The sequence below is a fragment of the Drosophila miranda genome, chromosome 3 (assembly GCF_003369915.1).
Source record: "Drosophila miranda strain MSH22 chromosome 3, D.miranda_PacBio2.1, whole genome shotgun sequence".
NCBI lineage: Eukaryota > Metazoa > Arthropoda > Insecta > Diptera > Drosophilidae > Drosophila > Drosophila miranda.
In genome coordinates, this window is record NC_046676.1 from 1,253,606 (window position 1) to 1,263,221 (window position 9,616).

Sequence of the window (9,616 nt, forward strand, 5' to 3'; positions counted from 1 at the left end):
TTCTGGATCGAGGGGGAGGGCTAGAACACCCGCTTGCTAGAAGCACAGTCGCGGCCTCTTGCTGGATCGATTCCTCGGCCGGTGAAGAGGAAGATGAAGCACCAGTTCCCGATGGAATGTGGAGTAGCGTGTGATGTTTGGCCTGGCAATGCCTGCAAAGTCCTGACCTGCACCTCTGCAATTCATGGCCTTTGTTGAGGCAGTTCAAACGCAGAGAGATTCAGGAATGCCTGACATCTAGATATGTAATGCTCGGAGGAATTGCAATGGTTACATATGGGGTTAGGATGGTCGTTACTGGAGTTGATAAGGGTGACAGGTTTGTCTTCTCCCACCTGTTGACTAGGACTTGTTGCCGTGGCTGATCCCAAATTCTCCAGCATCCGACATCTCGCTTCCAAAAATGAGGCCATGCTTGACCACCGAGGCAATCCTGACGTCGGCAAGTTCTCTTCCCATTTCTCCTTTGTTTTGTGGTCCAGTTTCGTGCCTATGATGAAGATCAGCAACCCATCCGAAATCTCCTGCGGGGTCGCCAAGGTCTGAAGTGCACGCAAGTGCGAATTGATTTTGTCGCTGAGCGCGCGCAAGCCGATAGCTGAGCCCTTCTCCACCCCTTGCAGCCCGAAAATAGCCTTGACGTGTGCCTGAAAATGTAACAGTTTATTATCGAATCGCAACATTAGTAAATTCAACGCCTTGTCGTAATTCTCCTCAGAAAGTTCCAAGGAACGAATCGTATCCAGCGCAGCACCATCTAGACCTCCACGAAGATATTGGAATTTTTCGATGATTGGTATACGATGGTCTTTGTGCACCATTGTCGAGAACATCGAGTGGAATTCTGGCCAATCCATGTAGTTCCCCCCGAATCGCGGAAGCTGCAACTCGGGCATTCGAGAACGGCCTATACTATTATAGGCGAACAACGACGAATTCCCCTCGAGAGTATGCCGAGCCGTTGAATTGGCAACATTTACCGTGCGAGCAGCCATCAACTCCCGCGACAGCCTGGACCTAACCTTCACATAAACATTCGAAAAGTCCAGCCGGGAATCATGGGCTAACTGCAGGAAATCCAGCCTTTCAAGGCTCGTTTGAGCGGCATCGAAATCCGCATTCATTCGCTCGATTTGCTCTAAGCGAGCTTGAAGTTCTGCCTCATCTAACTCGGCAAGCTCTTCCTTGGTGAGAAAGCGATCCATGGCCTTTAGTTGGCGCGCGATGGACTCGGCCTTGTGCTTGTAGAAATCTACATCACTCGGCATTGCTGCGTTCGCGACATTGGTAGGCTCAGGTGCTGCCATGTTGAGGTTTTAAAAGAGTCACTCAGCACGACCGAAAAAGACACCCTGTATACGTATAAACGTGGGAACCGAAAGCAAAGGGATTATAGCTAATGCCTTTAGCTGTGCGGCTGTGCGAGCTGTCCGATTCCGCTTTGTACTCCGCTTGTGTGTATTAGTGAGTTCGCTGCACTGCACTGACCGAATTGTCGCGACAGAGAAATTAATAGCCAGCAATGCGTGTATGTAGGTGTATGTAAGTGTGTTTTAGCACCGAATTGTGCTTAACCGCCGAAAATTTGCTAGGGCTAACAAATGTCGATCGCGAATGATTATTAATTGACACTGCAACTCAGAGATCACGTCGGGGTCACCAAATTTTATGTGGAGATAATGTTTTTTATCCCCAATCGGCCGACTAATTATTTCGAATTAAATAAAACTCGGCGCAGAAATAAAATTACGATATGTTCTTTAATGCGTGACATCCAAATTGCAAGTGTGGCTTGCCTGCCCTTTACATTGCCGCTCCGATCGCTAAGCGCAGCTTCGCTCGGCCGATGTCGGTAGGCAGACGCATAACGGAGATAGCGAAGAGCGAGCTGGCAGAGAGCGTTTAGCAGGGCAAGCAAGCGCAAAGCTTTAACAAACAAATGAGTGACATAGACATAAGTAACAAACAAAATAAGCGGCTGAGGGCCAAGAATTAGGTGCTATTTGGCAAGCAGCTAATCGGCTGGGTTCTGCTCCGAACAGGCACCATACACAGGAGCCGTATTCTAAGATCGGACGAACAAGCGAGGTATAGAGAGTCTTTGTTATATAGGGGTCGTCAAATTCCTTTGACCACCTCTTTATAAACCCAAGCACGCCCATGGCCTTATTTACCAGTGTGGACGTTGACATGCAATGACTGCATCTTTCAAGAGGCGATGCAGTTACTGCACCGTCAAGTGGCCCGTGTGACACCAGCAGAAGGCTGTTATGCGCGAATCCCAGGCAAAACGCAGCCCTCCTCCCGCCCAACCGACCGAGGGGCGCTGCCGCATGACGCGCGGTGCGTAGCCGAACCAAACGCGAACATGCAAGAAAGATAGCTATTAGACTAACATTCGAGGAAAATTAGTACTAAACTTACTAAGAAACTAAGCATGCAATCAAAGTACAAATACCACTACAGTTACTAATTAATAGAAAGGTGTGTAAGGATTAATAATTTAATAAGGGGAAGAGAATTAGTGGTGGATATAATATGGTAGAGGGAATTATAATCCGAGCATAAGACCCTAAACGGTTCATGCAAGGAATAATTCGATCTACAAAGTGGAGGGAACAACGGTATAAAATTTCTAGTCAGTCTAATAGGAATCGTGAAGTTTATGCGGCTCAACAGATCAGGGCTGTCTATGTCACCCCTGATCAAGTTGTGCATAAATATCACACCAAGCATTTTTCTACGGTTAACTAAGGATGGGAGGTTTACTAATAGTAGTCTACTAGAGTAAGATGGGAGTCTTACACCCGCATCCCAGTTAAGGCCCCGCAGAGCAAAGAGTAAAAAGTTTTTCTGTACTGATTCTATACGGTCCTGGTGTACTTTGTACTGAGGGCACCATACACAGGAGCCGTATTCTAAGATCGGACGAACAAGCGAGGTATAGAGAGTCTTTGTTATATAGGGGTCGTCAAATTCCTTTGACCACCTCTTTATAAACCCAAGCACGCCCATGGCCTTATTTACCATGGTAGAAATGTGTTCGGAAAACTTTAACTTGGGGTCTAACATAACACCCAGATCATCTACCAGGGTAATTCTCTTAAGAGAACCATCAAATAGGGTATAGGGAGCCAACAAAGGGCTAGAACGATGAAATGTCATAACTTTGCATTTCGAGGCATTAAGGTGTAAAAAGTTTGCTCAACACCATGACTGAAAGATATTGAGATCGGATTGCAAGCGAGAATGAAATGAAATGTTTTTATACTGGACACAGAGCTTAACATTATCCACATACATTACTTAAGTACTCGAGAGTATGTTAATACCGAAGGCAAGTCATTAATAAAGAGTGTGAAGAGTAAGGGGCCCTAGATGGCTGCCTTGTGGTACTCCCGAAGAAACCTTTACTGGTAAAGAGAGGGAGTTTTTGTGTGGACGTTGACATGCAATGACTGCATCTTTCAAGAGGCGATGCAGTTACTGCACCGTCAAGTGGCCCGTGTGACACCAGCAGAAGGCTGTTACGCGCGGATCCCAGGCAAAACGCAGCCCTCCTCCCGCCCAACCGACCGAGGGGCGCTGCCGCATGACGCGCGGTGCGTAGCCGAACCAAACGCGAACATGCAAGAAAGATAGCTATTAGACTAACATTCGAGGAAAATTAGCACTAAACTTACTAAGAAACTAAGCATGCAATCAAAATACAAATACCACTACAATTACTAATTACTTGAAAGATGTGTAAGGATTAATAATTTAATAAGAGGAAGAGAATTAGTGGTGGATATAATATGGTAGAGGGAATTATAATCCGAGCATAAGACCCTAAACGGTTCATGCAAGGAATAATTCGATCTACAAAGTGGAAGGAACAACGGTATAAAATTTCTAGTCAGTCTAATAGGAATCGTGAAGTTTATGCGGCTCAACAGATCAGGGCTGTCTATGTCACCCCTGATCAAGTTGTGCATAAATATCACACCAAGCATTTTTCTACGGTTAACTTAGGATGGGAGGTTTACTAATAGTAGTCTACTAGAGTAAGATGGGAGTCTTACACCCGCATCCCAGTTAAGGCCCCGCAGAGCAAAGAGTAAAAAGTTTTTCTGTACTGATTCTATACGGTCCTGGTGTACTTTGTACTGAGGGCACCATACACAGGAGCCGTATTCTAAGATCGGACGAACAAGCGAGGTATAGAGAGTCTTTGTTATATAGGGGTCGTCAAATTCCTTTGACCACCTCTTTATAAACCCAAGCACGCCCATGGCCTTATTTACCATGGTAGAAATGTGTTCGGAAAACTTTAACTTGGGGTCTAACATAACACCCAGATCATCCACCAGGGTAATTCTCTCAAGAGAACCACCAAATAGGGTGTAGGGAGCCAACAAAGGGCTAGAACGATGAAATGTCATAACTTTGCATTTCGAGGCATTAAGGTGTAACAAGTTTGCACAACACCATGACTGAAAGTTATTGAGATCGGATTGCAAGCGAGAATGAAATGAAATGTCCTTGTACTGGACACAGAGTTTAACATCATCCGCATACATAAGTACTCGAGAGTATGTTAATACTGAAGGCAAGTCATTAATAAAGAGTGTGAAGAGTAAGGGGCCTAGATGGCTGCCCTGTGGTACTCCCGAAGAAACCTTTACTGGTAAAGAGAGGGAGTTTTTGAAGAGGACTCTTTGAGACCTGGAACAAAGATAGCTAGAAATCCATCTCAGGAGGTTGGGCGGAAACCCTAAAAGGTCAAGTTTATGCGCTAAACGGGAATGGTTTACAGAGTCGAATGCTTTACTAAAGTCGGTGTAAATAACATCCGTCTGTAAGTTACCTTGAAAGCCTTTAATAATGAAAGAGGTAAAGTCTAACAAGTTCGGGGTGGTTGATCGCCGCCTTATAAATCCATGCTGAGTGGGAGATGTAAGTGACTTGCAAAGATGTTGCAAGTGCGGAGTTAATACCGTCTCAAACATTTTGGGAATAGCGGATAACTTTGCTATACCTATTTGTTGGTGTGTAGTTTGTGGGTGTCCGATGCGTACCTTGGGCGTACTTGTCTACGACTTGCAATTGATTCCTTGGTGGCTGGGAGCCTACAGTACAGAGTTTTGTTGAGTGTGAGCTTACGATGTGTGTTAATTCCTGGATTATGAGATCGTTGTGATTCCACTTCCGTGAGGAGGATATTGAAGAGAGTTTGTCCGTGCATATCAATACCCGCGTTTGGATGCGAAATGGCATTCTTTTAATATGGCAAAAGATTTGCCGGAGAATATGAAATTATAGAGTGAGAGTTTTCCAGTTTTTTTTTCTATTTGTTATTTTACGCTTAAAAAACTTTTTGAAGATCTAAGTTACATATCTTGTCTTTGGGGGCAATGTAGTTTTTCGTGTTTATGGTTGCTACTAAACAGGTGACATGAGAGGTCGACAAAAGAGGAAAGGAGGAAAATCCTACTATTTTGAATATTTTACAAAATTCCAATTTATTAAGAAATTCACCAATCACATGACATAGGAATCATGTTTAATCTATTGGTAGAAATAAAAATGAACAAAGATGTGAATCGCCATATATATGATATTTATTGTGGAAATCGTTGTATATACAACAAATTTCATAAAAATCTTTCTAGCCCCTTAGGAGGAGTTGAACCACCAACATCGTGACACGAGATTTTTATACAAATTATTCTCTTATATTTTATTTTTAGCTCACGCTACAACTGGCTCTTTCTTATCTTTGTGAACACGCGTTAAATTTAACACGCCTCAATGCTGATATGATGTATCTTCATCAGGACTCTGGGCTCATGAACATTTCATATTTTAAGTTCGATGTTAATGATGACAAATGTCAGCTTAATCAACATAGACCAGTGCCTTTCCGCCTAACTCCGAATATCGGAGAGTTTATCACCACTTTTGGAATTTCAGGACCTCTGTCAGCAGCGATTGTGGCTACAGCTCGTTGTTTCATTCAACCAAATTATAAACTTAGCTCTATATTACAAACTATTTTAAGAGATGAAATAATCGCTTTGCAAAAAAAAGTCTTTAGAGAATGTAAATTAGTTGAGGGAACAGAAGAGCGTTATTCAGAAGCTAATAATATGGAACATACCGTTAGCGTTGTTAACTCCGCGGTAGATGTTATACTCCTCCGTTTTAATAAAATTTCATATTTTGATAGCATTGAAATTAAGAAAATATCTATGTTAATACAATCTGCCACAAATATCGATAATCTTTGTCGCATGGATCCAGCCTGGCATCCCTGGTTGTAAGGGATGTAAAGTGAGTTTAGAGATTTTTGATACAATTCTATAGTTTAAGTCAAACATATTTGTAAACAAAAAAGAAAGTAAAATAAATGATTACAATTTCCGTCAAGCATCGCATCTGCACAAAAATTGTCTAATAAATCCAGAAAGTACTGAGAAAAGTTTTGTGAATGCGCATTAGGAGCGCCCTCACAAATTATATAATCTTGAACTTAAGTATAGATTTTAGGTAAAATTTTAAATTTTATAGATAAACGCAAGGACCGGAAACACACTTTTTTTCCCTGCGCAAGCGAAAGAAACCATAGAACAGACACCCAAGAGGTCACGTTACAGATCCTCGACCTATGAAAATTTCACTTTTATAAGTGATCACAGCCTTTTTAAACACACACTGACCACTGACCCTATCACACCCGAATACGCATATATGAGTAAAAACCCTATGAAATGCTTACAATTTCTAACTTTTTAACATCTTATTTTGTTTTTATTTATTTATTTAACATAGATTTGTTGGAAGCTGCCGATCCTTTTCGGCAAATCTGACTTCATATTTACAAGTAAAAATTTCTCCGTTAGGGTTTAAATTTAGCGTTTATATTTTGAAGTTGACATGCAATGACTGCATCTTGCAAGAGGCGATGCAATTACTGCACCGTCAAATGGCCCGTGTGACACCAGCAGAAGGCTGTTACGCGAGCATGCAGGAAAGATAGCTGTTAGACTAATATTCGAAGAAGGTTAGCACTGAAGTTTCTAAGAGAACTAGGCATGCATTCAAAATAAAAATAAAAATACCACTACAATTACTAATTACTACTTACTAGAAAGGTGTGTAAGGATTAGTAATTTAATAAGAGGAAGAGAATTAGTGGTGGATATGATATGGTAGAGGGAATTATAATCCGAGCATAAGACCCTAAACGGTTCATGCAAGGAATAATTCGATCTACAAAGTGGAAGGAACAACGGTATAAAATTTCTAGTCAGTCTAATAGGAATCGTGAAGTTTATGCGGCTCAACAGATCAGGGAGGCCAGGCATCAGGCATTTTTCTACGGGAGGTTTACTAATAGCAGTCTACTAGAGTAAGATGGGAGTCTCACACCCGCATCCCAGTTAAGCTTCGCAGAGCAAAGCGTAAAAACTTTTTTTGTACTGATTCTATACGGTCCTGGTGTACTTTGTACTGAGGGCACCATATACAGGAGCCGTATTCTATGATCGGACGAACAAGCGAGAGAACAAGAGAGATGTTGCAAGTGCGGAGTTAATACCTGATTTTTGCATCAGACTTGCTACCTTTTTAATGGAGAGGAATTATAAACGATTCCTTCCAGATCGGGGGGAAGCAAGAAGAATCGATGGACAGGGTGAATAGTTTAAGCAAGGGTCCACACAGTGTCTCGGCTCAGTACCTGAGTAAACAACCTGGAACCCCGTTTGGACCCGGTGAAAACACCGGCTTAACTAGTCGAAGATCATGAAGTAAAGAACATTCATTTAACAAGGGACTGAAAATGCCGTTCGCCCTCGGTAAACCGTATGGGTACGGATGAATTCCTCAGAATAGGTGGTTTGGAAGAATTGGGCAAAAAGATCGGCAATTGCCTGATCATTATTTGCCAACGTATTACAATGATAGCGAGGATGGGTGTGCGGACGTTCTACGCTTACTGTTTACGAAGCTGTAAAACTGTTTAGGGTCCTGAGAAAAACGTATCCTGCATCGAGATAGATAGTTCTTATAGCATTGTGCATTAAGAACTGAAAAGTTTGACCGAGCTATTACACAGCGAGAGTGAGAAGTAGGAGAACCAACTTCCTGAAATGTATTATGAAGTCTTGATTTTAAGTTTTTTAGCCTGGACAACTCTTTGGTAAACCAAGGGGATTTTCCAGATGTAATCGGACAAGAAAGCGGGACACAAGAATCAAAAAATGTGCCAAGAGCATTGTAAAAAATGTTTGTGCCTTCTATGACATCAGTGCATAAGTACAAAGCGGACCAATCAAAGTCCCTATTGAGGTTATTAAGCTTCGCAAACTCGGCTTTACGAAAGCAACGGCCACGTTCAGGTGGCCTTCTCGACCGATCCAATACAGTTGGTCCTATATCTAGCGACACTTCGAAAGTAGGATGGTAGACGTCTTCAGGTATAGTGAGCGGAAGGGCTCGGGTTAACAACATTATGGTCGGATCCGAGACAAAGCACAGATTATGCAATCGACCCAAGGAATTTTTCACATGGTTGACTTGAGACAGGGACAGGTCAAGCAAGCCGTCAACAAAGTCATGTCGTGACATGGGCACTAGGATACTAGACTCGTTTACCGAAGACCAAACAGTTCCTGGCAAGTTGAAGTCACCAAGAACTATCATACGATCTTTATCTGATAGCGAGGAAGAAACAGCGGTTAAAGCGGACAAGTGCTGCTCATAAATATAGATATCCGAAGAAGGTGGAATATACGAGCAAGTAATGAATATAGCAAAAGCGGGAAGAATCAGTTTTACACACAGGAATTCCAGTTCCTGTTGAGTTTGGACTGTGAAGTGTTCCGACGTGAAGTAAGAGTCCACTGCAATTAGAACCCCCCCTGCACGTCGAGACGAACGGTCCTTTCTAAAAGTTGTGTACCGACCTGCCAAAACCTCGGAACTAAGAATGTCCGGCTTTAATCAGGTTTCAGTAAACACAATAACGTGGGAAGCAAATGCAACACTATCCCGGAAAAGAATGCTGAGCTTACTACGCAAGCCTCTTACATTCTGATAGGTTACTAAAAGAGATGTTAGTTTTTTGGAAAGGTGGAAGCAAGACGTGAAGTTGAGGAAGAGGAAGTTGAGGTTGAGGGTGGCACACTGGAAAGATTTGGAAGGGATATGGGGGGCCTATTCTTCTTCTTAGCCTTAAATTCCTTCACAACCAAATGCTCCGGCCAAAATTTGGCGGAGCAAATGGTGTCAAATTGAGTTGGGGAGATGCTTATCTTAAACGAGGCTATCTCCCTGGCATAAGAGAAGTTAAATTTCTCCACCTTTAAACCCACGGCTTTTATTTTGCTTTGAATAAAAGCAATTACATCATTAGATGTGAGGTCAGGGGCCAGCCGTGAAACAAAAACTTGTCGTTTTGGTGGGACTCCCACCAGTGGTTTAGTCACCACAGGCCTAGTACCTGTGGTGGCAATATCCGGAGGTCCGGAACGTCTATTTACTGGTGGGATCGGGATAGACGGGACAACTAGCGAACTTGCGGACACCACGGACACGGACGCTGCAGACGTACTTGGCTGCACATTCCCCG

General features: G+C 42.8%; 1 protein-coding gene across 1 annotated transcript in view; it reads left to right on the forward strand.

Annotated features, from left to right (window-relative positions):
* LOC117188125 (transcription-associated protein 1) overlaps positions 1-6,419 on the forward strand; it is a 156,151-nt gene extending 149,732 nt beyond the window's left edge. Inside the window, exon 21 of the mRNA XM_033391474.1 lies at positions 5,733-6,419. Coding sequence (XP_033247365.1) covers positions 5,733-6,305 — 573 coding nt within the window. The 3' untranslated portion in view covers positions 6,306-6,419. The remainder of the gene's footprint in view (positions 1-5,732) is intronic.
* The last annotated feature ends 3,197 nt before the right edge of the window (positions 6,420-9,616 follow it).